Source organism: Psittacula echo, assembly GCF_963264785.1.
Source record: "Psittacula echo genome assembly, chromosome: 13".
In the NCBI taxonomy this organism is placed as follows: Eukaryota; Metazoa; Chordata; class Aves; order Psittaciformes; family Psittacidae; genus Psittacula; species Psittacula echo.
Genome location: NC_137749.1, coordinates 2,609,978 through 2,637,803, shown reverse-complemented (window position 1 = coordinate 2,637,803; position 27,826 = coordinate 2,609,978). Strand labels below are relative to the sequence as shown.

Sequence of the window (27,826 nt, the reverse complement as noted above, 5' to 3'; positions counted from 1 at the left end):
GACCTCTGCATACCCTGTGAGCCTGGGGTTTGTTTCATCCTTTGAACTCTCCATTTATGAACCGTAAATTGCTTTATTTTGAGAGCGATGCTGGAACCTGCTGGATCGGAGCAGTGGACCTGCAGGGATGGGCAGCTCTGCTCATGGTGAGTAACGAGTTCTGCAGCATGAGAAACTTGGATTAAAAGAGCAAGAAAGCTTCTCACGGTGGAGCTGAGGGTAAAGACGTTCGCTTCCTGCATGTTCGTGTTTCAGTTTCGAACTGGGTAAGGTGAGGAGTGGTTCTTTGTCTTTTACTGACAGTTCTCTTCTTGTGGCTGTACTGTACAACTCTTCACGATTTTTCTATAATCAAAGATGTCTGCAAACTTCTTAGTTTTTAATTTTCCATTTTAAGCTAATAGGGATTCGTTAATTCAATGAATTAATTGATAAAAGACATTGGGGAAGGAGAGGGGGCATAAAAACAAAGAGTAAGATTTCAAGGATCAAGACCTCTTTATCCTGCATGTAAAATACTAATGATGCCTCACTCCAAACCAGTTTTTCACCAGCTGGTCATGTACCCAGCAGAGGATAAAACAACATGAGTTCTGATATATAGTTACCAGGCTGTATGCGTAATGTTTAATAGTAGACTCCTGGCATGCACCACTTACAACCTTTTGCCAAAAGTTCTATCTCATCACCTTTCCATGAATCCTATGCATTTTCCCTTCGGATGTGATATAGTTTACCTTATCTTTCAGCAACACCTGTACTGCAGAAACCTCCTTTCCCCTCACAGGTTTGGTTTATGGTGGTTACAAAACAGTGATTGCTCCTGAAATCCTGAGATCTCACTGCATGGGATGTGCAAAAGAACCAGAAGGTTTGAGGTACATATACGAGGTTGTGCAGTGGGAGCATCCCTCCTCCTTAAACAGAGAGCTGCCACCTTCATCACAAAAGGGAAAAGTTTAATTTACAGCAAGAGAGAAGATTTCACCAGGTAACAAACATGAGTTAAGTATTTCCCCTAGAATGCACCAGTATTTCCATCTGTGATGTATAAAATAAGCTATGTAAGTTTATTGTAAAACTAACTTTACATTATAAAATAGCTGCTTGGACCAATTCTAACTGTAAATTATTTTCCATGATATTCTGAACTGGAAGCAACCAATGTATCTCCACTGGTAAATGCCACTTTCCATTGTGGCAGCAGGACTTGCAAGGAGATCTCTAAGGGTGCAGCTCTGCAAAGCTGATCCAGCAGCACAAGTGAGTAGTGGATGCTCCATCAAGAAGTTAAGACACAACATCATTTCTTTATCATCAGAGCTGCTCCAGCATCACTTCTTCTAAAAGATGTGGCTTTTCTGCTTGAAAAAGACAGGAAATTGTAGCTATAATGTGGCACAATTATTCTGCAGAGTTAAAAACACCCCCTGATTAACTCACACACTAGCAGTTGCTTTTCATTGTAATTTAAATAGCGAGTCCAAAACCTGACCGGTGGCTGGCTGCAGTCAGGAGCAAAAGCCAGGTGGACAAAGGCACGCTGCATCAGTTAAACCGGATTAAGAGCTTTGAAAAGTTGGTGAGAGCAGTGCCACAAAAGTGCAAAACTAGTAAAAATAATTAAAATTGAGTATAAAAATTGTTCTAGAAACAAAAACGTGCGATTAAAACCCCAGCCTTTAACCTCAGACTGTTTCTAACCCTGAATGGCTTGGCTGTGATGCAGTCAGTGCTCTCTTACAGTCCGGATCACAACACCGAGCACACTCGCTTGTTCTTTTGCCTCTTGGCTTTTTTCAGGGCGTTCAGTGCAATGGTGGTGGCTTCTTTAAAAACATTCTCGATGTTTTCCCGACACTTGGCCGAGCACTCCAGGTAAATTTCAGCATGAATCTGCTGACAGGCGGCTTCCCCCTGCAGAGCACAAAAAGGTAAGGGAAGATGTAAAGCCAGTGTATGAGAGAAGGAATCTGAGATGGGAAAGAAAGGGAGTTATTTTGTACATCATACCATGAGCTCGGGAAGAAAGAAGCTGCCTCTAAGTACAATATTAGTGTGTAAGTGGCATTGGTAATAAACTGAGGCACTGTTAAATAAACCATTTTTCCCCCTCTATGTTGATCCAGAGCCTGGCCTAACAGTTCAGTGCATTAGAGACTAAGATAGAGGCTGCTGATAGTGTAAAAACATTCTGTGTTACATTTGTTTAACAGAAATGCTGAGGTGGATACTCACGAGGATAAGATGTCTGCACAGCAATGTTTCTTCAGGCCTGACCTTAACTGTTACGTGATGTCAGCTTTAGTAATGAGTGTCACATGCAAGAGCTGAATCTAGACCAATGTCTTGCCTTCTTTGCTGGTGCACATGCAAGAATCCCAGCTTTGGCTTTGGAGCATCACAAGGGCTCAGCCAAAATCCTCGTATACATAAATGGATGTCTTCATAGCATTTCTCAACCTCACCCCAGTGCATGCAATGGGAACAGGCCAAAATCTGAAACGCATGCAATCCTGGAGTGTGAAATCACCACAGACATAAGACAGTGACTTCTTACTTTGCTTGTGATCCTTTTGTCATTGCAGTTGGCCCCCACTTTTGAATGCTTATGAGCCTTAGAGTGGGAATTTCAGGACCACAACCCACAGCTCACAAACTCTGTATTTATTCATTATAAGCCCTGGGGGTGGGGTCACTTGAGCACTCAGCGTTCCATAGGGGAGTTTTTCTTCATCATATTGAAGTTTGTCTCCTTCCAGTGGTTTGCAAGCTGCAGTGCTGGCAGATACTGTTCAGCTCCTCTGGGCCTGGCACTGGAAGCATCACTTTGCATGACTCGAGATGCCACCAGCTGTAAAAGACTGAGGTAGTGTATATTTAAGGGGAGAAAAACCAAGTGGGAGGGTTCACATAGGAGATAAAGTTCATACATCATGTGGGCCCTGGGATTTAATCGCATGAGGCCCCAGCAGACTTGCCTAAAGTGTCTGTTGCTTGTCCTCAACCTCACAGGTGAGGGTGATGTGAATTAATAACACAGATGAGGGAGCAGCTGTTCACAAAGCAACAAGATGGGCATCTCATCTTGAGCGCAAGGAAGACAAGCTGAACATCCCTGTGTGCTTTAGTGGTGATGCAATTGCAGTTTCTTTTCATGCTGCTTAGAAAAAGCAGCGATTCATTCAAGGTCTTGTTGTACTTAACCTTGTTCCCTGGACTTGCGTCTCCAGCAGTCTGGAAGCTGCTGTTCTTGCTCTGAGATGAGAGGAGAAGATAGCTTTGTTGTTTAAACAAGGTAGGAGATGAGCTGAAAGGGCCCATGTGACATGGAACAAGCTGTTCCATCACTGTTTCCCCTGTACCTAGGACAGCCATGTCAGTGACGTAACAGTGCTTCAGAATACTTAAATGGAAAACATTTGATAATACGTAGATATTTTTAGGATCACTTGAAAGAGAAGCCTCTTACACTAGAGAAGCCTTGCAGATGTTGTTGCTGCTGTCCTTGAAAGGATTTATTTTTAAATAGGGTTTGCAAAACTGTTTTTTCCAGAGGTGTTTTTAATTCTGTAGCCTGTATCCTGGCATCTCCAGTCTTTATCACAATCCTGATCAAAGTTCTAGTCATAGGAGCAATGTATGCTCATCAAAATCATGAAGGGAGTCCAACAAACTCGTCAAAGCTTAAAAATCTGTAGCAGTAATAACCCAGCTGTGAAAGGAAACAAGAAGGAGAAGTAAAGAGCATAGAAGGAGTAGCCAGTAGTGTCCTTTCAGACACCCCAAGATATGCAAAACACTCTTCAACTTCTCTTAACTTTGGTACTAAAAGTGAGTGGTGATTTGGCCACTTCCAGAAACAACTTCTGGAAACCCCTCTTAGCGCTGTCAATAATTCCTTTATCTGGATGCTGGGAACACCTCATTCTGGAGTACCTGGGATTGTACTTGTGAGGAGCGATGCTATTGAAGTGTAAGTGTGCTTTATCTCTTGCAAAGAGGACACCATTTTAAGCGCACTTGTACTTACCTGGTTGTAAGTAATGGGTTCCTGCTTGGAAGCCCTGAGCTTGCGCAGCAGTTCCTTGTCTTTGCGAAGGTCTGTCTTGCAGCCGATCAGCACGAGTGGGACACCGCGGCAGAAGTGATTCACTTCAGGGTACCACTGATGGTAGAAAGACACAAACTTTACATCTGTCTTCTTTCTTGCTTCAAATCAAAATAATAAAGCCAAGGGACATTTATTGTATGTTGCAATTTCAGCATTTTGGAAGCTTTTCAGCTAGTGGTAGGGGCCCAACACATGCTATTTACATTATACAAACATGTAAATGTCCTACCCAAAGTCAGTTGCTTTATAAAATATAGGTGGCATCTATCACTATACCAAAGTGCTTATTTAACATCTGTTCAAGTTCAGAAGAGCTCCTATTAGTTGTGTTTAAGAGCAGAATTTGGGCCAAGTCTTGCTTTGTTTTGCTGGTGTCATGTACAGGGGCACTAACTTCTACTTTGGGGCATTACAGAAATCCTAGTGCAGACAAGGGGTTGCTTACATCTCTGTGCTGTAGCTAAGCATGCATGGGATGGAATCTAAACTGCTTGTGTGCAATGCTGGTTGTGTGACATCAATACAGATAGGACAGGTAAAGCTGTGATTTCACCACTGGTGGTTGATCTTGGTGGTGTACTGCAGAATCCCAGTTCTGAGCTGTGGAGAGGTGAGCCCCAGATGCGAGCTCTGTGACCTGCAGCTCAGTGTGTGGTGAGTGCATCCACACGCCCAGGGTATGGGACACTAAAAGCACGGGCTGTTTCAATCTGACATCTTGTCCTGTATCAGGCCTATGCAATTCATTTAAAAGGCTGAAGCAATTACAAAAGCCTCTTGCCTTGGCTGCCACGTTATCATAGCTGGTGGGGTTCATGACATCGTAGCAAATCAACACGACGTTGGTGTTCTGGTAGGAAAGTGGTCGTAGCCGATCATAGTCCTCCTGCCCTGGAACACAGAGAATGTTTGGGATAGAAAAAATCTCAGTCCTTAACCAGCCATATGATGGGAATAGGTAAAGATACACACTTGAGATCAAGAACAACGGGACTGTAATTGCAGAGACCGCAGGTTTTCCATTCTTGTAAAACACCTTCCCTCAGCAGGGGGTTGGCCTAGCTGATCTCCAGAGGTCCCTTCCAACCCTATCGATTCTGTGACACGCAGGAGATTCCTCTTCACTGACAAAAGTGATGCTTTAGAAAATAAAGCATGTCATTGGCAAGTTAGAACAGAAAGCCTGCTAAGTACTTCGAAGCAGTTCCAACCGCTGAGTGCCAAGTGGCTGCTCACAAGCAGGATCAGAAAGAGGAATTTGACAGTTATCGATTAAAACATTTGCAATTTGGCAGTGGCTTTGTCCTCCCTAATATATTATTTGTACACGTGATGCTGTGAGGAGAAGAAACACCGTGTTTGCTAGACACAAAGGCTGGAGTAAAACCCTCAGTGGCAAACTTGCTTTTCCCAGCCCAGTGAGCTGTGAGGAAGCAGCTCTCAGCATGCTCTGCCTTCAGCAGCACTGCTGCTCAACATGCTGCAACAGGAGCCAGGCTTAACTGGTCTGTGAAGCCAGGACTACACAGCAGAGCTTAGGGATGCTCTGGATTCTGGAAAAGGAGAGGATTTGTCTGATTAGGGCTATTCTAGCACATGATCCATTGAGGAAGCTAATTTGCTTCAGACCCATGCTCTTCCCCTTGCTGTACAGATGACTTAGCAGTAAGCACCACACTGAGATCTGAAGGTATCTTGCTCTGAGAGATTAAGAAAGAAATAATTACCAGATAAAGTTGCCAGCTCAGGAAAAAACCCAGTCTTTTACATTTGAGTTTTCTTCAGAGACTTCAGGAAGACACCGTAACTTAAGCAGTCTGTAGATCTATTTGCCATCTGAATGCTGCCCCTGCAAGCAGGTACGTCTCTGTGATGCACCAGATATCCAAAACAGAACTGGGAATGCTATTCCCTCCCTCAATCATCACAGTGAACAGGCAGCCTAGAAACTGCCCTACAGGGAAGTTACACGTCTCAAATCTTTGTACTGGTATTTCAAATGAAGGGATGCTGAAAATTTCAGCATGCCCCCAACTTTATATCAATTATTGCTGCCCTGGCACCTCAGTCCCCAGTCACAAACCCATTACTTTGGTCAACATGCTTGTCTCCAGCTGCAAACTGAAGGACTGCAGATATCGGAAAGCCAATAATTCTACAATACTTTGATCCCCTCCTTCATTTAAATGATGGATTGAGGTACAGGTTATTACAAGGCAATCCCTACTGAGCAAGCCATTACTCAGTTTGCTTGAGGTGTTTGTAAAACAGGAGTCTTAGGTTTGGACTACTCCATATTTGAGCTTCCGCAAGAGCAATGTGTTCTGTAGGCAAGGTGCAGAACAAAGAAGGACTGATCCCTCAAGGTTTAATCCAGAAATAATAGACAATTGACAATATTATCCATGTTGTAGAAACACTCAGAGCAAAGACTGTACTGCTCAGCCCTTCTTATTCTCCTCAATTCTCCTACTTGTTTGCAACTGATTTACCATTTTGTTGCTGATAATCCTTTAAATGCATTGAACACATCAGGTGCCACCGAATTCCTCTAGTGCTATGTATTCTGTATGATTTTCCCTGTTCAAGTTCATGCCCCTCAGCTTCTACCAATGTACCTTGTAAAATCACAAGGACCTCCAAGTTATTGCTGGCCATTTGTGAGGCAGACAGGACTGTCCCCTTGGAAGAAACATGTTTGTTTGCTTGGAATCAGAACATACAGCTATGTTAGTACTCTGGATAGGATTAACAGAAGAGGTGTCTTCAATGATGTGACACACATATACTGTATTGCAAGCCAAAAACTGTAACTATGCCCCAGTGAACTGCACCTTCATGTTCAAACCAGCTGTGCAGTTATCTTCTTTCTAAGCAAACTGAGAAGATACATGCATCAGGAAATGCTGGTGTGCAAAATGCAGCTCCATGTACATTTGGAATTTCAAATACAGAGCACAGAACAAGGTAGAGTGCAGAGACCACAGGGGGAAGGTTAGGTGGTAATTGCTTAACTTGTATTATGGACGGATGATTGTGGTGCTCACTTGGAAGGAGAGAAAGCTATTTTAAGAGCTCAGATGCAGTTCTTCAGCTGCTGAGGATGTAACAGGACCCAGATCAAGCTGAGTCTAACCATTGACATCCCTCTCACTGAAAACAATCCCTTTCACCCCCTGCCCTTAAGTGCTGCTGATGAAATGCAAGAAAGGGCCCGGGAGACTTTTTCTCTGTAAAGCTGCTCGGTCTGTGGTCAGAGCTAATTTGGCACAGATTTAGGTCTTCTGCTGGAAGAGTTTTACAATGAAGGAACAGGGCTGAATCTAAGCAGTAACTGACTGTGTGTGCAAAGCCCCCAAGTGTGCTTCCTCAAGCACAGGTAGCTGCTTTCTTTCCCCAATTAACAAAAAGCATGCTGTGGAAGAACTGGTTAAATACATCCCTACGTGTGAGCATAGCTGTCGCTCTCCTTTGCTTTCCTTAATTCATTGTAGCATCAGAGACCCTGTTTGGTGTTTTCTTTCAAAGAAAAAAACCCCATCCAGCTGAATTAATCTACAATTGGTTAGTTCTTTGCAGAGATCACACTCCTGCATGGCTCTGTGCATGCTGCACAACCCACATAAATGCAGTCGGGCCCTGCAGTGGGTGGGAGCTCAGGAGGTGGTTGAAGTTGAATGGGAGAAGAAGTGAAACCACAAGTCTCCATCTCACGTGCATCTCATGTTCGCCTCTGTCTGCTCTTCCTTACCCCTTCAGCAATTTACTACCAAAGAAGTGCCAGGCTGTGTGTTGCTCAATCCACAAGGGAGCTCAGCACCCACTGACAGGAGAGGGTAAATGGTAGAGTCAAGACTTGCAAGCCTAGGAACCTACCAGTATTTGCAAGAGTGCTGTGCATTGCCATCAACTGCCAGGGGGTAAGGAAGAATGTAATATCCTGCCACCCTGACCCGTACAGCTGACCACTTCCTACATATGGCCATGTGTTGTCTGTAACACTCCACACTCATGGTTTAGGATTGACATGAAACCGTGCAATGTTGAGGCCTCAGAGGCACACAGAAATGCACCCAATTTGCTTTAGATTGTTATTCTGCAGGCTCCATGGGAACACCATGGTTATAAGCTTGCCAGCTATGTATTTTTCACTACTCAGTTCAAAAAAGAAATGGGAAACAGTCATTTTTGGCAAGAATAAAACCAGCAGAAGAGTGTATTTGAGGGGTGGAGCACACACTTCAGTTAAGAAGTTGGGGTTGTCTTCTTCAGGTACACTCTCAAAGTTAAGGAAAGTTATTCTTGCATATACTGGCTTCTAGAATGTCTTGTAAGGCCTCAGAGTGCTGTGCATCTGTCATTACAGATCTGAAAAACCTCACTGGAGTGTGCTTCGTGCCAGTCAGAGTTAGCACCCACAATGATGAGGCATTGCTTCCTCCCCAGCTGAGCTCTTTTCTTTGGTCTGAGTAAGTCCTGTGCTGAACACTGTCAGAAATTGAACCTTGTGACTGAACTGCAGCTAAAGCATCTCCCTTAGTAGTTAATTTGCCTTTCAATGACTTTGCCTCTATTGAGCACAGCAAGAAATGGAAACTTTTAACTGAATAAGCAGCTGCAAAGCCTGCTTGCAGATGAGACAAGTGATGTTACAAAGCCCTTTATGCATTGCATATGTATGCCACCAACTTCCTGCAATAGCAAGAGGTGTCTGATGAGGAAGACAGAGCAGCATAGTACAAAAGTCTCACCAAAGAATGTTATGCCAGTATATTTTAGACTAACTTATTAACTTCATTTGTTGTTACTCTAGTGTATTTTAGACTAACCTATTCACTTCACCTGTCCTTTACTTCCTCCTGATGCTGAAGTGCATGCAACTCTATTTGGTGTTGCTCCTAGCAAGATCCTAAAAATATCAAAGTCCCTTCTGCAGTGGGTGCTTCATGAAGATGCAGTGACTTTATAGAAGAACAGCTCTGCCCTTTCCTCTACACTGCTACATGGCACTTTGCTGAAGCCTTTCCCCTCAGAAATGATTTCACATCCTTTTGATCCCATTTCAATGAATGATTTGGAACCCTTCAGACTGAGGAGCAAAACACAAGCGTGTTTTAAAGAGCAAGACCAACTCAAACAGCTCAGTAAGTCAGAAGATGATTCACAAAATATGGGTGATATGCTGCGCTGTTAAACCACAGTACTTCCTGTAGTAAGTCGTATGTTTAGACTCCTCTTTAACCTGCATTTTGTGCTTTGCACCCACCCCAGAGCATTATCCCCCAGCTGAAAGAGGAATTTAATGAGCTGTTGGTGCATGATACGACAGAAGCAAGACAAGGTAGTGGAACACTGACTCCAAAACTCCATCTCCCATGCTGCATCCATGTGCCAGAGGGATAGGAGCTCTTGTCTCCTGAACTGGAAGCTCTCCTTGCTCTTCTCTTACTGCACTACTTGAACTTGGAGGGCAGGACACAACTCTTGGTCCTAGTCTAATCCCTAAGGAACTCTCAGCATCAGTTTTGTGTTATTAAAACCAGGATGGGATTAAAATGTGTGCTCAAGATCTTCTTCTAGTCTGACAGCTTCAGAAAGCAGATGAAAAGCTGCTTGAATTACAGAGTATAACAGATCTGTAACATAAAGCTACGTCATTTAATTTGCCTTTCAATGCCTTTGCCTTTATCAAGCACAGCAAGAAATGGAAGCTCTTAACTTTGAAACAGAAACAAAATCCAAGCCTTTCCTCCTCCCAGGCAAATGCCTCAACCAAGGTGGCAACGTCCTCCCTTTCTTTGCACCTGATAATCTTGATGTGTCTCATGCAAAGCAAAAGGAACTTGACAGGAAGGGAGGAGACAAGTGTTAGCAGCCTCTAGCAACTTGTCACCTGGTGGCAATGACACTCTTCTGGGTGGTGAAACATGTTGGTTTCAGGGTTTCCAGATGAGGGAGGGAAAGCAGTTAGGTCTTGCGCAGGGCTAAACTCTGCCTGACGCAAGGCGCTGGGCTCTTACGTTGGGCTTGCAAGAGGTCAATGCTGCAACACTGAACCTGCCTGACCTACCACCACTTCTGGATCCAGCCCATGTTCCTTGGAGCCTGGAAGGGACTCCAAAGGCAAATGTCAAAATGAGAGGCGGCCAAGTGTCAAGAACTGCGTGACAGGGAAAAATTCCACACTGACAGAGAGCAAACATAAGAACTCAACAACGTCACTGTGGCAAGTCCTTTGTGCCAACATGCTGGGTTAAGGAAATCCCTCTCTGATTGCTCACGGTAGATTTCAGCCCTTCTCTTTTTCAGCACAAAAGCCTTGCCATTCAGTAGAAGCTACATTATCCAAATCACTGGACACGAGAACAGCAACATTCACACAAGAAGATGCATTATCAAAATGGGTGCTTAGGATCTTACTCTACCGCTGGAAAGATTAGCAATAAAATTCACTTTTAGATTCAAAACTGTTCTATACAGATATGTACAACATGCAAGAAGGTGAGTGTGCTTTACTACTACTAGAAGTGGACTGCACTCGGTTTGTATTTGTCTTGGTGTAAATCTGTAACAACTCCACAGCGTTGAACTGAAACAGATGACTTACACTCCAGTGAAAGGGAGCACATGTCAATTCTAGGGTTCATTTAGGAGGGCAGCTGGATAGCAACTTTGACTGAAGTTGAACACAAACCATTTCACAACTTTCTGACATGAACCCAACTGAATTAAGCACCAGTTTCAAATGACTTTTACTGCTGTGGCCTTTTGAACACAAACCAGCCTTTTTCCTCCTTCCCTGTTTGATCACATGTGGCAGAAGATTAAAATACTTTCCTGGTTGATTGTATTATGCTTTGCAGCTGGGAGCTGGGGTTTAATGCCTTCAGATATGGCTGCTATTTGATTTTTCTTAATAAACAGGGTTGTTACATTAATGAATGAGTCCCTGGCTAGAGCTGCCTTTAGACAAGCAACCCCTTTTTTCTGGGAGGCACATTTACGCATGCATCAGGTAACGGTTGTTGTTTGGTTTGTACTTTACTCTCTAGCAGGTTGAACTGTGATATTATGCTAAAAGTATGCCTGTAGAAAAGCAAGTTGAGAACACGTTCAGCTTTACAGCCTTCGCCTACCAGCCTGGTTTAAGCTGACACTACAAAAGCTGCTGGAACACAAACAGGGGCGCGTTCACAGGAGCAGCGCTTTACACCGGTAAAAGTGGTTTCTGCTTATTTAGCTGAAGGGTTGGGTTTGGGCTCAGTCCCAGGCCAATACCCTAGCACAGCCCCTTCCCAGAAACTGCCTCCTGATCCTGCTGGGATGGGGGAAATGGAAAGCGCGATGTGAAACCCGCTTACCTGCCGTGTCGTACAAGTTTAGGGTGACCTCCTTCTTGCCCACCGTAACGCTGGTAGTGTACTTCTCGAAGACGGACGGCGCGTATTGCTGCAAAGGGAGGAGAAGCCGCTCTACCCAGGGACAAGCACTCGCTCCGGCCGGTCCCCAGCCCCTCGCCCCCCGTCCGGCCCGGGCCCGGCGGCGGGGCTGCCCGCTCACCTCAGGGAAGGCGCCCTTGGCGTACACCATCAGCAGCGAAGTCTTCCCGCAGCCGCCGTCCCCCACGATCACCACCTTCACCTCCTTCCCGCCCGACGGGGCGGCCGCGCTGCCGAGGGAGCTCCCCGCCGCGCCCGCGGGCACGGCCCCGTTGGCTGCCTCCATGGAGCGGAGCGGGGCCGGGACGCGGCTCCCCCCCTCAGCGCCCCGGGGCGGGCAGGCACCGCCCGCGCCCCGCTGGGGATTGGTCGTGCCCCGGGCGCCGGCGCCTCAGGGCCCCGCCCGGGGCCGCGCCGCTGCTTCAGCCCGCGTAACCCCGGGGCCCGAAGGCCTCAGCTCTCCGGGTGCCGCCCTACGCCTTGGCGCTGAGGCGGGGCAGTCCCGGTGGGCACCATAGGAGCCCCTCAGCACCCTTTAGACCTTCTCCCTTCAGAGCCTCGGGGGCTGCTCACGCCATCCTCCTGCTGGGCCTCTGAGGTCTCCACACACCGTGGCTGCTGGGCCATGTCTTCTCTGTGCTCCCCACCACCCGCCATGTTGCCCACACTTGGGTGCTCGTCCCCAGATAGCAACTGTGGCACCAAACCTCTATCCTCCTTTATTCCTCCATGGAGCCCTTTCGGACCTCAGGCACCACGTTGTTTTACACCAGGGAATGTCTCCAGTCCAGCCTCAGCCTCTGCAGTGGTAGATCCCAGTCCTGATGCTGAGGGGTGCAGTGCCAGCTATGGTGGGAGCAGGCAGAGACTCCCTGAGGTACCCCCTGAAACCCATCTTGTTGCTGGCACTGGAAATGACCTGCTGCTTGTTTTCTACAGCCTTTATTGCTCGCGTGGGACCCAACAGCTCTGCTCATTGCTTATTCACCCAGACCAAGGTGAGCGGGCATGAAAATAAACGGGCATTTTGCATTTTAATTGCAGATGTGGTGGCCCAGGCACAGGCCTGGTGTTCTCACCATGGGAGGCCGGGGCTCACAGCAGCCGGGTACGTTTTGCTCTGATACAGAGGTCGGGGAGCGATGCTGTGTTTGTGCCACTCTACCACCACTCTGCACAAAACAGGGTGTTTCTGTCCTAGCAGCGTTTACCGGTGGCTCCATCCCAAATAACCCCCCCCCAGCTCTTAAGAAATCCAAATTGACACTTAAACGTTTTCAAACGCCACTTGCGGGAACAGCAAGAAACCCCCAAGGGAACGCTTTGAGTGGAGCAAGGTCACTGAATGCAGCGAAGGTGAAAGAGGTGCCAACTCCAGCAGGGTTTGCGTTGCCTGCTGCACGCTTGTGTCACTAGATGGCCTTCCAGACCCAGCGCAAACGCTGCCGCACTCCGGATCTCTTCCAAGGCAAGGCTGCTTTGTGCAGAGAGCGAACAAAAAGGGTATTTCGGCGATAGGAAGTTGGAGGGACGTGGAAATAACAACAAATAATCCAACTAACAACAGTAAAAAGCAGTCAAGTTCACACCTGTTCAAAGTAATCCTTTCACTAAGGAAAAAGTTGATTCGACAACATAGAATACACAGGCTGTCAAAAAGATGCTTTATGAACCACAATCTCGTATCTCTTATCTAGAACACAGCAAAAGCTGCCAGCTCCCGTAGACTGCAATGGCTGAGGGCATTCAGAATCAGCCAGGAAAGAATTCTTTTACCCTGAAACAACTTATTTGGAGCTGGCTCAACCCCAGCATCACGCTGTGTATGATATGATCAGCAGATAGGTGTCATCCTGTAGCTGAGTGCTGGGATTCAGGTGGTTTCTTTCAAGTCAATTATTGCCATAAAAGTGCTAGGGGGGGCTAAAAGTATTTTGTGGTCATTGTTAGGTTGGTGGTGTTGCTTTTTGGGGTTTGATTTTCTTTTGCAAGTCTCACAAAACAATATTTACATCTCTCATAGCTTTGTCTCCTTTTACATGTTATAGTTCAGGAAACCTTTTAGATTCGTACACCTTTAGGTTTGGGACAAAACAATCGAAAATGAGTAGATTGTAAAATCAACGCAAAACACTCCAAAGAGTGTTTTAAAGTAATGGATGGTTTACCTGTGGTGAGTCAACTTAGTGTGAAGAAACACAGCACTTCAGTGTCTCAGTTACTTAATTAATGGGTATGCAGAGCTTCAGGCATATAAAGTCCTCTGCAAGAGCTAAGTGCATGTTGCTGACTGTGGAAAAGTAAAACCTGATCTGGAGTTCTGCCACTGATTTAAATGGAGGAAGATTCAACCCTCAATTAGTAAAATTCAAATCTAATCATTATTAATTACAAGTGTCCTTCTCCTACTTCTGTTTTGGCCTCTGTATTGATTTTGGCACAAGAGTTTCACTGAAAGCTTACACATCTGCAGGGCAAGAGTCAGTGTGCACGTAGAGATTTACAGTGAGCGTACCAAAGTCAAGACTTTAATGGAGTATGGTAAATATCTGCATTCCCATCCTGCTACCAATTGGTTGCTTCTCTATTGCCAAGGAAAATAATAGGGAAGAGTGAAAGGTTAGGAAAACTGCTGCAAGTGTACGCTTTTTAAAAGATGCTTTAACACTCTAGATGGTATTGATGGGTAATTCAGGTTAGTATGAAGACACCCAGAAAAGTCTCACAGATGGACATGGAATTGTTGGAACAAGTCCAGAGGAGGCCACAAGGATGATCAGGGGACTGGAGCACCTCCTGTATGGAGACAGGCTGAGAAAGTTGGGGCTGTTCAGCCTGGAGAAGAGAAGGCTGCATGGAGACCTCAGAGCAGCTTCCAGTATCTGAAGGGGGCCTACAAGGATGCTGGGGAGGGACTCTTCATCAGGGACTGCAGTGACAGGACAAGGGGTAACGGGTTCAAACTGAAACAGGGGAAGTTTAGACTGGATATAAGGAAGAAATTCTTTACTGTTAGGGTGGTGAGGCACTGGAATGGGTTGCCCAGGGAGGTTGTGAATGCTCCGTCCTTGGCAGTGTTCAAGGCCAGGTTGGACAGAGCCTTGGGTGCCATGGTTTAGTGTGAGGTGTCCCTGCCCATGGCAGGGGGGTTGGAACTGGATGATCTTAAGGTCCTTTCCAACCCTAACTATTCTATGATTCTATTAGGTTTAATATTGGAACTCTGACTTCTTTACAATACAGGGTGATGAAATAAGTTGATGCTCCTGTTTCTCAAAAACACAAAGAGTAAATGTTACCAGATTTGACAGAATATTCTGGGTAGCTATTTTCTGTCTGGAGGAACTATGAGTACTGTCAAAGTTTTACGTTTCCAGTCACTTAAGCTCTACCATAGTGCATGCCCTTACATTAAGAAGCATGGCTTGCAGTAATATTTCTGATGGAAAATACAATTTTAGCTAACCAGCAAGGTCTCAGGCTACTGATACGGATACAACTGTGTAGCCACAATTGCAATTGAGGAGTAACAGCACACACCATCTGCTGTATACTCATATTATTAGTTTATATAGTAAGATAAGCTAGACAAGAATGGGGACCTGTTCTTCCTAAATGTCTTTAGGACTATGTTTTTCAAATACCCTTCAGAATTTTCTTGTGATAATATAGACCCGGGTTTACAAAGACTCAAACTTAACAATAGTTTAGCCCCATTTATATAAAAGCAAATGTTAATAAACTTAGTTAAAAACATGCATAACGAGACAGAGCCTTAAATATTTATTTTTAATATTACCACTGATATTAATTATTTGTGTTTTAAGCCATGAATTCCCACTGCAGCATGTACATACAGAGCAAGAGATGATGCCCCGAAGAGTTCACAATAGGAAAGACAGACCCGAAAGAATGGGACTTATCAAGTAAGTAGTGATTTTCTGATAAATTTAAGATATTACACAAGGGCAACAATTGTTTGTGATGTGCACAGACCCCACTGAAGAACAACCTCTGCCCCACAGCATTTAGTGTGAACAGGCAGGGCAGATAGAGAAGGGGAAGCTGTCATGTAGGAGAGCTGAACTGACCTTGCACACACATAGAAGTTGTGGGTGACGGTGTAAGAGGAGAAGCCTATGACAAACTCAAAGGTATATTTTCAAGGTAATTCAGTTTGTTTACAGAACAACTGTACAAAACTGTCCTTTCAGCTGTGTTTTGCTCATGGTGCCAACGCTCCTTTGGCCTTCCCTCAACACTAGAAATAGCTTTTGTCCAAAATCAAAGCTCCCAGTCTCCTTGACTTTCAGCTGCTTCTCAGTATCCATGGCTGTAGCGTTTCTTGCTGTTCCTCTTGCACATGCACAGCTCTACCATCTGGTCCTCATGGCCTGGTATTTTACACACACGCCCCCACCCTGAAAAATCCCCTGGGCCACATGATTCACCATCTATTCAAACCTTGCCATGTGCCTGCTTTTTGTGTAGTAGCCCTGACTGATGTAAATCCCTTGTTTCATAAGGGCTCTCTCAATTGCCTTTTTCACTGAAGGCAAGGTGGCTGTGACACCTGCCAGTTTCTGAGACGTTTAACCCAACCTGAAACATGAGGACATTGTTGTTTGGCAGAGTAGGAACCATATTTTTTAGTCCCAGTGGGAAGTGCTGCCAGAAAGGTATTAACCTTCTAGACTATTAAGTAATGTGGAAAAAACTGTATTTCAAGGAGAAAATTTCCTTTCTGCCTTTTCATGCCTTAGGAACATAGTTCCTGTTTCACTTGGCTCAGGTGGCCCGTGCACTAAATAAGTGCAAAAATCTTTCAATAAACTCTACATAAAACCTGTCCCAATGCTAACATCGGGTTCAGAAGCCTATGAAAGAAACCAGGACAACGGTCTGCAGCAGAGGTGTTAGCCAAATTAGACACACAACTCAGCAAAATCAGGCACTTTGATGCCGTTTGGGCAGATTTGTTCATAAACCACACACCGACTGCCAAGAGAGCAGCTATTTACAGGGAACACATACTGTTTCTTGGGTTATTTTCTCTGGTATGCTTTAAATAAGGGTGCCAACTATGTGGGCCAAACATGGCCTACCTGATACATGTGTGGCCAGCATGCTGTATTTTGAACCTCACCTTTCATTAGAAACTGAGTTGTGGAGAGAAAAATAACCCCTTTACAAATGTGAAGAGTATGTAAATCAACATGGTAGCATCTCAGCCTGATACAGTAGGGGCTTAGAGGCAGTTTCAAGTTGCTGTTCCTCACTGAAATGTAAATTCACAAGCCAAATTCTGTTGTAAAAAATAGGCAGCACAAGGTTAAGACAAGCCAAAGATCCTGTGTTTTTCTGGAACATCAAACACAATGACTGATCTCTGAAAAGCATGAAATGAACAAGCAACTGTCTGCCAACGGCACCATAACTCTGCCCCCACGGATCTGGGCGATGTGTGCGTCTCCCAGATGTGCTGGCACAGCTACACTGAGTGATGGGGAGGAATTTGTCAACACAGGCTGGCAGAGCTCTCACAGAGATGCTGGATCTCATCCTCCACCTCTGTGCTGAGAAATGAGGGGGATTCAAACTGCCTTGTTTCAGAAGAGCTCTGCAGGCTGTGTTGGCGTTGGGAGCTGTGCTTGGTTTTACCATGGGAACAGTCAGAAGAAGCAGCAGGTTCAGGAGCGATGCATGGGCTTGCTCGTGGCTGAGTGTGAGCACAGGGCTCTGCTGCAGATCTGTGTGAAACTAATCAGCACCAGATGCTCTCCTGCATCCAGATCTGCAGCAGAGAATAAATCCCATCAGGAAGTAATTTTGGGAAACGTAGGGAAAGGAGCTGTAAACAGCTTTCCTTGCAGTAGAATGTATTTTTACCCATTGCTTTAGTATACACCCCTAAAATCCCTCTGGCTTGTGCCTTCCTGTGCTTTCATTACCCAACACTCCACCTGACCCAGCAAGCACAGAGATATTAGGTTTTCTCCAAAGTCAGAGCATGCTTTGCAGTATCTGCTTTCTTCAGATTACTTTTCCCTTCTTCTCCCATTCCCAAAGAAGGTAATTCCTGATAGAGAGACTGAGATTTTGTTTTCGTGTACATGTGGTTTAGAGTCAAGGGAGGACTGAAACCAGTAGGAGTGTATGTTAATGAAGATGACCACAGCAGCAGAGCGGGAGCTACATTCAGCTACTTTAGTTTATGCAGTAGGGGTAAGCGTGGAGTAGGTGATTCCACTGTGGATGGCCAAATCCGGGTTACGCTCCATGAAAATTGGTTGGTAGATTCCACTAAACCTGAAATGTGTGGAGCTGTATGTTTTGGGGAGGCTTTTGAGAACCTCAGGCTTAAATGATCCCAGGTTTGGCTTCCTGAATACGCTTTTCAGTGTGTGAGCTACAATGCAACCTGAACATATGTGTTTCAGAGCCATTTAGAAAGTCAGGCTTTGATCAACATTTCCCTGCTGCATTGGCTATGCAATAGCCATCACTCTTGCAACTGGGCAAGGAAGCTCTCAAACCTTTTGGACAAGAACGTGGGGAAACTGGGAATATTCACAAGAGGAGAAAAAAGAAAGCAAACTAGGCTGTAAGAAAAAGGGCTGTGGATGAAGTAGGGGCAGGTTTTGCTGCATAGTGTATGGCACCGATGTTAAAGAGCAGTTAATGTGTGAAGTTGGTGTCCTCCCATCTGATATTTGTGCAATCTTCCTACAGACTGAAGAGAAGATAAAACCCTCTGTTTATATGCTTATAAGAGACACTGTAATTTATGCTTGTTTCTGGTAGAGTGCTAGATGTATGGGGAGAGCTAAGTGGGAAGCACTTGCTCTCTTGTCTGTCTGGAAGTCATACATAGGGATGGAGGTTTGGCAGGAGCCAGAGAGGTCTGTAGCTTGTCAGAGCATTGCTAGACAAAGGACAGGCCCAGACTGAGCTTATCTCAGACCTGAGAGTAGCCATTAACCCATCCAGAGCAAACCCTGCAAAGAACGAGTGATACTCAGAGCAGGCTAATTAATAACTGGCCATAAACCCAGTTGTAGTTGTGTCATGTTTGCTTTAGAGCTCTGATTTTTGGCCTGTGCTGCTCTTACGGGAGCTGGACAGGCTGTTGGTGCAGAATGGCCTGGCTGCAGGCCCCTGTTGTGAGCTGTCAGAGCGGGTTGGGGAGGTGTTTGAGCAATTGTGGTGGTGTGATCTGGTGTGCACAGGCACGCAGAGGGCAGCAACCTCCCAGCCCACAGGCCATCTCCGAACACGGGCTGGCGCGCTGCCTGCGGAGCTCGACACCGCTGTCCTTGATGGCATGTTTCCTGTGCGTTTCTCCCTTCCTACACACGTTTCACCCTTCCTGACTCTCATTGTAACAACAGGAACGGTGTCAAGCTCCCAGTTGCTTACTGGGATTAACACAGTAGCTCTGACTTCGTAAGGCAGGGAGATTTCCTGGTGAAGACCATTCCAATTAAACTTACATCTCTCATAATGTTAAAAATGTCCCCATGTAAAAGGCAGCTGAATCTACTTGTTAAATGTCAGTGCCCCTATATCTTTAACAGCCTTAGGAGTCTCTAGAGAGTGCGTGTTCAAAGAGACAGGATTGCAGACAAATGGAAGAAGGAGACAAATATAGCACCTTAGACAAAAATCTCCCACACACATGGCTGTGTATTTGTCAGTTTTTCATGGGCTTGAATACACACACACAGAGCCCATAGCAAACCCTTTCCACTGTAGATCTGGGTGGGCACCTCCGTTTTCCTTTTAGGACTCAATCTTGGACCTGAGGAAACAAGTTCTCAGTTACAGGCCTCCAGGCAAGACAGAGCTGGCCGCAGAGCAGGGCAACAGCTGCATGAGCTTCCATTCCTCTCCCCACCCTCCTGCCTAAATGGGCCCCTCAATCCTGTGTCTGGATGAGCCAGGAAGAGGAACGTGCTGGCATTTCCTATTATGCAGCCAATTGCATGTTAGGCGCTGAGACCATCAAGTGTTTTTTCATGTGGGCAGCTGAGCAGTGGTGGAACCAGAACCTCTTTTGGTCACAACACCCGCAGACGTTAGTGACATTTCTATCCCCCTCCTTATGCAACACGTCAGGCATTTGTGATAATTTGCTGCCACAGGGACCACTTCCTGCACGCTGTTAGCAGCGTCTTCCTGGCCTGCTGGCAGGCACTGTGCAAGGAACAGGGAAGATAATGTGCAGAGGAAGGTGTCAGGAAGCAAAGGGAACCCTGCTCTCCATCAGCAGCTCCTGGAAAAGAGAGGAGGGGAGAAAAGCAGCGACAGCTTTGAGGATGTAGTGGGAGTAACTTCAGTTAGGAATTAGCAATGGCCTGCCCTCTGGAAGGTTAAACAGTTAAATAAAAGGTATTTGAAGACTTACCTTGGAAAAAAGAAACATCAAAAAAAAGCTAAAGCAAGTGTGAAAATAAATTAGAAGCTAGCAAAGATAAGAACAGAGCCTGCAGGAACTGAGTGTGAACAAAAGGCAGGGGCTGTGCAGCGAAAACACCGTGAATGGCAAGGGTTGAAATGTACAACCTACAGTTTACTGCCAAACATGAAAGATGCTGTTGTATTCCACACCTCCTCTTCCCGGGTGTAGCTCTCTCCACAAGGTGAAGGGCAGTAATGGATCAAGCTCCTTCCCTCTCTTCCTGTGTTTTCTATTCAATTATTCGCAGGCTGTGCAGGTTCTGCTTTCTTTCCTCTCTCCATATGCCGCACTCTCCTCCTGGGGTTTTTCTGTTCCAAACTGTGCATTTGGCCTCTCTCCCATTCCTTTCTCCCCGGTTTGTGCCCCCTGCTCTGCTCAGATCTGCTGTCTTTGTAGCCTCTGCTGTGCACATATGCTGGCTCTCCCTCCCCTCGCCGCCACCCCCTGCTCCTGGGCCATCCAGTGTCCCTTTGCTTCGTGCCGGCATCTTTGCCAGGGGGCCCATCAGAAAAGGAAGGATTTTGCTATGGCTCCCGCTCCCGTTTCATGCTGCCGGCTTCTCTCCACCGCTCAAGGGGAACCCATGTTGCTCCCATAGTACAGCTGATTGGTAGCGAACGCAAAGCGGGCTCTGCAGCTGCTTAGCAACTGGGAGCTGCTGTTATGCAGCAATGGATGGCACAGCACTCACTAATCCGGCACATTCTGGCCCATCACTGAAACCCGTGGCTTAGTGGAGCAGCTGGGGCACTCCCAACCGTGCTGTCAGCAAATAAATCAAAATCAGGATCTTTAACTGCAGGTTTGAGAGCAATGGTGACAATGTCAAGGGCAAAACTGGCTTGGCCTTGTGTTGTCCACTGTCTGCATCACACCAGTTAGAAGAAACTGCTCTGATTTGTAAGCTAAACTCATTCCAGTTGATCTCTGTCATCGCTTTTCTGGCTGCAACATTTTATACCCCATCACTTATAATCAGAATGTTCCCTGAATGTGCTGTTCAAAAGGCTCCCGGCTCTCCAGCTACCATCACATCGAGACAGTTTAACAATAGGTGTCCAGACACACAAGCATTCTAATGCATAAATATCCTTTTAGAATACTTACCTCTATCTTCATCTCCTTTTGATACAAGCTCTGCGAGTGCCCGGATTCATTAAATGGAACATTCTTTTCATTCCTTTTGGTAAAACTACTGGTTAGGCCAGGAGGCACTGAACTGAAGTGTTTGGTAATTGGATGGCTTTAGAACATTGATTACAATTACCAACCTTCTTGATTTATGTCATTATTTTTACGAGCATTATGCTACAAAATAACCCGTTGTACATTCTGAGGGGATCATCATGTTTCAGTAGCAGCTGCATATCAATAGGCAAGAGGCACCACAAAACATTCTGCAAGTCAGGTGTTGAAACAGCTTCTTTATTCCTTTATAGCTCCCGAATGATTAGATTGCTGAAAGCTCTCGCTACCTATCTTACAGAGGTGTCTTTGTCATAGCACTAAAATAAAATGAACAGATAGAGCTTAAAAAGAAGCCTAAAAAAGCCCCAGCCCTGGCAAATATCCAACATGTCCCATCAAAATTTGTATGGATCTTAAACAGAATAATGGTTATTTCACTATTGGGTATCGCCACACATCTCTGCATCAAGGCAGCCAAACAACACAGCACACTAGTGATTCCCTGTCACTGTTCAATGCTTACTTACATCCCAAGCATCCTCAGAGCATGCTGGGACACAGGTGAAACCTGTCAGGAGGTTGCTTATTTTGGCTGAGCAATTCCCCAGACAGATCATCTGCTGTTCTTAGGAAGAAATGAAAAATTTAATGGCAAAAAAAGAACCCTGAACAGGCAAATACCCTGTCCATATTCCTACTCAATATTCCTCTGATATTCTTAGCCTGGTTTCCTAAAAATAAAACAGTCTAATGTGACTGTGTTGTTCTATGTGAGTTTTCTGCTCCTTCCTCCAATCTCAATCAAATTTGGCAGTGAGGAAGAAGTCCCAAATGTATTTAGGTATTGAATGAACAGCTGAGCAGGGTAGGAGTAAAGCCTCCACCTCGGTTTTGGGAAAAGGCTCATACCCAGCGGCAGCACTGCTGCCTGGCTGGGCCCTGTGGAGCTCCCACTGTAATAGCACTAGTAGGTTTCTGCAAGAGGGCTGATGTGCTGTGCTTCAACCTCTGCGAAGCATTTACGAGAGTAGAACGAAAAGACTAAGGTGGCATAATTCAATGGATTAAAATCCATTGAACAGGCAGGTCTCAAAACACAGCTGTAACCTCTGTCCCCTACAGCTGTCACCTCTCTTTTCTGGGTCCGGTAACTACCTGGTTTAGGCCCTGCATTATTTAATGGCTACGTTATAGACACTGGGGAAGGCAAATCCTACAGTGTGCTTCCTGGCTCCCTTCCAGCTCCTTAAACTGGGCTTTCTTCCATGAAACTGGGGTGTGGCAAGAGTATGGTGTACGTCCCAACCTTCTCCTGACACAACATTGACTCAGTTGAGGTGTGCACACGCCCAGAACCAGGAACTCCTAGAGTAGAGGCAGAAGCAGTTGTTTATCTGGAACAAAATACAAAAGCAGGTCTGTAGGGGACCCTCAATGGCAGCAGGAGGGGATTTTAAGAAACAAAAAGGGTGCTGCAAGCAACAGTGCCCTCTGAAGACTTGTCCTTTTCAAGATGGCCAAGTGTAAAGCCACAGATGCAGGACAAAGAACACAAACCAACGGTATGGGGATGCCATCCCAAGAAGGAGCAGATCTGACAGTATTTTAGGAGCCGTGCTGGGAACCAGTTGACCATGGGCTGGTGTAATCCCTGGACGCCTAGCAGAGCCATTCCAGCCAGGGGGGATGGTGGTGCTGGTATCATTACCATCGATCACTCCGGCCCTTTCTGCCCAGCTCAGAACAGTAAAGAACTGGAGTGTTCAAAGGGAATGGCGATAGGAAGGATTATAGGATTAGTGAAGAAGGACCCGAGGGGGAGCTCTGCAAGTCTGCAAGGGGAGTGTTAAATGCTCAGTTGATCCGCCCGTACACAGCTACAACAGGGACGGAAATCTGGCAACAGAGTGTTCCTCCGTCAAGCGGACTGAGATACAGCAACATCCAGAAACTGAAAGCAGAAACTAGACAAGTTAAAAAAGGTATTTTGATTTCCAGTCTGTCAGGCAGCTTTTGATGGAAACAATTTACTCTTATTTGACTCTCTCACAGCCCATTTTAAAATGGAAGCCTGAGGGTTTTCTAAGACGCTGGTATGCTGTAGTTAAATCCTTTCAACTGAGAAAAGGAACAAATTCACAAAGATCTTATGACCTTCATAATGCAGGAAGTTAGACCAGATGAACCTGGGTCTCTTTTGTCCTTTATAATCTAGAAATCTAGTTTCCTTGCACAAGCAGTGGATTGTGACATGAAAACCTTCGCTATAAAGGATTTTGTGTACAAGCCACTCTAAACCCACTGTAAACAGTCATGATCATTGTTTGGCAGAACAGCTGCGTATTTCTGATTTCCCTTTGCCTCTCAATCTAATTTGTTCTCATTGCAACACTTTGCCAAAGAAATTAAATCACTTCTTATTGATAACAGACAATGAAATAACTACCATAAAGAGTTTTCTACTCAACAATGCAGGGGAGGGCAAGAACAAACCCCTTTGCTTCAGGAATGCGCACAGAGTCACCACAAGCTGTTCAGAGGGAAAAAACCCTCGCTTTTTCCCCTTTCTCCTGAAAGATCTCTTTCTTTCTCTGGAGAGTCTCACGCAGTAAACCAGGGTCAATCTAACCCAAGTATGAAAGTCTCGTTTGACCTTTCTGGGATCTAAACACGCTGTACCAGAACATTCAGCTTTTCAGATACAAGGTTCAGCCATGAAACCACCCACTCCAAGAGTGCAACCGGTCTCGACTGCGTCGGTGACTTTTAAACTACACTGAATGTTACAGTCATTTAGAAACTGAAAAACGGAAAGAAATCATCGTCTCAGACTCACAAACCCCATTTCCAGACGTGCTGAGGACCCACACAACTCACTGGGTCCAGACGGCGCGCTCACTGCACAACACTTGCTGCCCCAGCCATTGCTGGCCCTGGTCTGCACGTACGCGGCGTCAAGACCTCTCCCAGCTGGAGCAGTTCATGGATTCTACCATCGGGAACGGCCGTCCTGAACAATGATTAATTGCAGACAAAGATCATAGTCATGGAAAAATGCACAGAGAGGTGCAAATACAGACAAAGCTATCTGAGCTCCCACAGTATTATGGGCTGGCTGCATCGGTTCAAAGCCTGCGTCAGGCAAAGCTAGTTTGCTTCAGGGTTAACCAGACCAACATTAAGGTTTAAAAGCAGCTTATTACTAATATCCAAATATCTATTTAAACATCAGTTTTAAATCCCAGGCAAGTTAATAGCTGATGCTGCTGTTTAAATCTGCTTTCTACTGACTTCACGTGCTGGCTTAACTCACTGCGATGCAAGCTGCAGAAACCAGGTTTTGCTCCAGTTCAAAAACCCCCTGCAAAACCAAGAACAGATCCACGCTGCACTTTGATCCACACGTCGCCTGTTTCGGCCATTTCCAGGAAGCTAAACTGCTTTTCACCTCTATTGAGAATCAGCACAGGAGCATTTTAATGGTGTTTAGCTAAGAGAAACGTCACCGCTTCGTCCCAGTTTACCAGCAGATTATTGTTTGGAGCCATTGTAAACCAGGCAGGCGGTTGCAGCCGTGGCATGAGGGCCAGGCGTTCCCAGCCGGTCTGGCCGGTCACGGCACGCCTTGCAGGGTCGGAGCAAAGGGTCCGCCATGGCTCCCAGCACCGCACAGCCCGGAGGCAGCGTTTTAAAGCCAACCTGACAGTGCGGAAACACATATATCTATTTTCCCTTCCATGGAAACGTGTTCTGTTTGTGCGGACGGTTTGTCGCTTGCTCTCGACACAGCCTGACCCGGTGAGGAGCGAGAAGGGAGGGGGGGGAACAAGAGATGGAGAGATGAACATAAGCCCTCGCGTCGTTGCGAAACGGTGCCTACTTCGCGGCAGCAGCCTGCTCCCTCGCAGGAGAACAGCACATACCGCAGCACGGGTTTCAGAGAGCCACGGAGCGGCTGGTCCTGAGCCGCAGGAACAGGCGGGCAGGGCGCACCCTGCCCCGCACATGCCGCTCCCGCAGGCAGCCTCTGCCAAGCAGCCACTTACCTTCTCCCTCCCACAGGGTCCGCAGGACGGTCCTGCTCTAGCCTGACCGGGGAGGCCACCTCTCTCTAAGTGTTTGCTTTTCCTCCCTGTCCTGCCCTCTGCAGTGGTTGCTCAAGCCAGGCTTTTCCTAGCTCATCTAATTTGGGTTTGCAGTGGAGCACGAGGTGCAGCTCCTCACATAGAGCATAGCCAGGCTTGTGAAGCTCCGAAATAACCCCCACGCCTCCACCCAAAGCGAGCTGCAGGAAAATCTGCTCCAAGGAAAAAAAAAAAAAAGGGGAAAAAAAAAAAAAAGGAGAAGGAAAAAAAAAAGATAGGAAAAAAGGCACATTGACACCTCGGGCGGCCATGGCGGCTCGCACTGCAGCCGGCTCCGCGCCAGCCCAGCCCGGCTGCGGGCCCGGGGAGCTCGGCGCTGCAGGCCGGGCCACCCCACCCCGGCTGCGGCCGGGCGGGCGGGTGGAGGCAGGGCAGCGGCTGCCCCGGCGGAGCGATGGCGAAGGGGGGGAAAGCCCAGGAGGGGCAAGGAGATGGAAAACAACAAAGAGGCATGTGACGAGCGGCGGGGAGCAGGGCGCAGCGCAGCCCGCTCCGGGCGGGGAGGATGGCGACGCCGCCCTGCTCCTCCCGCGACCAGCGCTGCCGCCTCATTTGCCTGAAGCCCCCCCGCCATCCCCCCCCAGCTGCCTGGGCTTTATTTGGAGGGGGAGCTGTTTGTTCCTTCTATTCTTCTTTTCCCCCTCCCGCATTAGGCTACTTTAATCTTTTGGTATTCACAAAAGCGAGCGGGAGGCTGCGGCTGGGGGAAGGGAGGCAGGCGAGGGGCGGGCGGCGTTATTTATAGGCACCCAGGGCTTCGCCTCCATTATGCGAGCTGCCTTTGTCCTCCCCGCTCAGCCCCCCCCGCCTTCCCCGGCCGGGCTGGAGCGCCGCCAGCCCCGCCGCCTCTCGCTGCTGCAGGGCGCTTCCCGGCGCGGCCATGTTGTGCTCGGCAGCCAAGGGGAGAAAAAGCAGCCAAGCGCCCCGCTCCCTGCTCGGCTTCGCCTTCCACATCCCCTCACACAGCGATAGGGGAAGGGGGAGGGAAAGGGGGGAAAAAAGGGGGGAAAAAAAAAAGAGACCATTTCCCTCCAGTGATCGGGACGCGAAGCGCCGCCAGGCAGTGGGGGAGAGCCCGCCTCGCCGCCGCCCCAGCGCTGAGGAGAACGCGGCGCTGAAGGAGAAGCCATGATGGCGGCTACTCTCACCCAACATGGAGCGCAACCGGGAGCGCCCTGCCCGCCGCCAGCCGCCCCTCCCGGCGCCCGGGACACGGTGCTTCCGCAGGCTTTCACATAATAAACCCACCAGACTCCGGCGGGGAGGCCATTGCATGGGCTGGGTGGCTGCACTAAAGCACAACTGCTGTGAATATCAACTGCGTCACGGCTCTCCAACTGTAAAACTCAGGCTGCAAAGGGTCCCTCACTTGGAAGGAAACTCCCTCATTTCGGATTTACTTCCAGACCTCCTTCTTTTCCCCCCTCTCTCCAAGTCACTGCCTCTCGGTATGAAGGATTTTTACCGTGCTTTTTAGTGAGACAGCCGCCATTAAGACTCACCGTCTTGAAAATACACCCCCCCACACCCATTTTGTTGCCTTTTTTCTTGGTCAAGCTTCTGTAATTAGACGGATAAAACACGTTAAGGGATCCCTACAACCACCACCGCCGTTCCGCCTGCTCAAACATCAACTCCACTAACATCCTCCTGTTCGCAGGCAGACTTTGATTGGGGTTTTGTGTGTTCAGTTGAACAGCCACATTAACGCCTGCAATGGATTCACCAGAACAAACACCCCAGGGCTGCGGACGACCAGAAAAAGAAATCCCTCCCTGAAAATAGACCTTTGAGAGACGCTGTTAGATGTATCTGAGGAGAAGGAGATCGCCAGCGCTCAGACAGACGACCATTAGGATCGTTCCGCCCAGGACAATAACGTTAGCTGCACAGGCCTGGGCTCTGTCTTCCTCTGCAAGGGCAAAAGGGTTTACTTACCCGCGCACCATAGTTGAAAGCAGCTCTGAAGGTGAAGTTGTTATGCTTTTTTAAAATAACGGCTATAAATATATATCTGATTTGTATCACCACTTGTCCCGTACGTTTGCAAGTCAAAGCGGATCCTGGTCAGATAGGTACGGATCTTTGTGTGGCAGTGGGCTAGCATCAAAAAAGGAGAAAAAGGCAATAGAAAAAGTTGTCCAGCTCTGTTGACTGACCATACGCAGCGAGGACTCTTACTCGAGGCTTAAATCTACCTTCCTGTGGCAGATTGACTCTGTACATAAAAAGGACGTTCAGTGTTTTTCCACAGAGCACGCAGACACTAAAAATACTCCCCTTCGTAGTTTTCAGCTGCACATGTTAAGTGTGAAAACACCTGGTTAACGTTTGCTGGCTGTAAATGAGTTTTTAAGCAGCTCTTAGCTAGGTATTTTGCTTAACATAGTTCAAAAAGCATAAACTGGTTTTAGATGAACAAACAGAGAACATAAGACATGCAAATGAAGGCTTAGCAATAAGGACCACTTCGGTAACA

The 27,826-nt window shown here is 46.9% G+C and overlaps 1 protein-coding gene across 2 annotated transcripts; it reads right to left on the bottom strand.

The window, feature by feature from the left end:
* Positions 1-838: 838 nt before the first annotated feature.
* On the bottom strand, positions 839-12,340 carry RHOF (ras homolog family member F, filopodia associated). 2 transcript variants are annotated; one of them, XM_080628888.1, is made up of 6 exons: positions 11,675-12,340; positions 11,476-11,563; positions 4,896-5,005; positions 4,034-4,168; positions 1,705-1,917; positions 839-1,364 (listed from the first exon to the last, which is right to left on the bottom strand). In XM_080628888.1, exons 1-5 carry the CDS (start codon positions 11,837-11,839, stop codon positions 1,753-1,755), a joined length of 663 nt encoding a protein of 220 aa, XP_080485014.1. In that variant the 5' UTR covers positions 11,840-12,340; the 3' UTR covers positions 839-1,364; positions 1,705-1,752. The 2 variants fall into 2 exon arrangements, with proteins under 2 accessions (XP_080485014.1, XP_080485013.1); XM_080628887.1 differs by having other exon boundaries at positions 839-1,917.
* Positions 12,341-27,826: the final 15,486 nt, after the last annotated feature.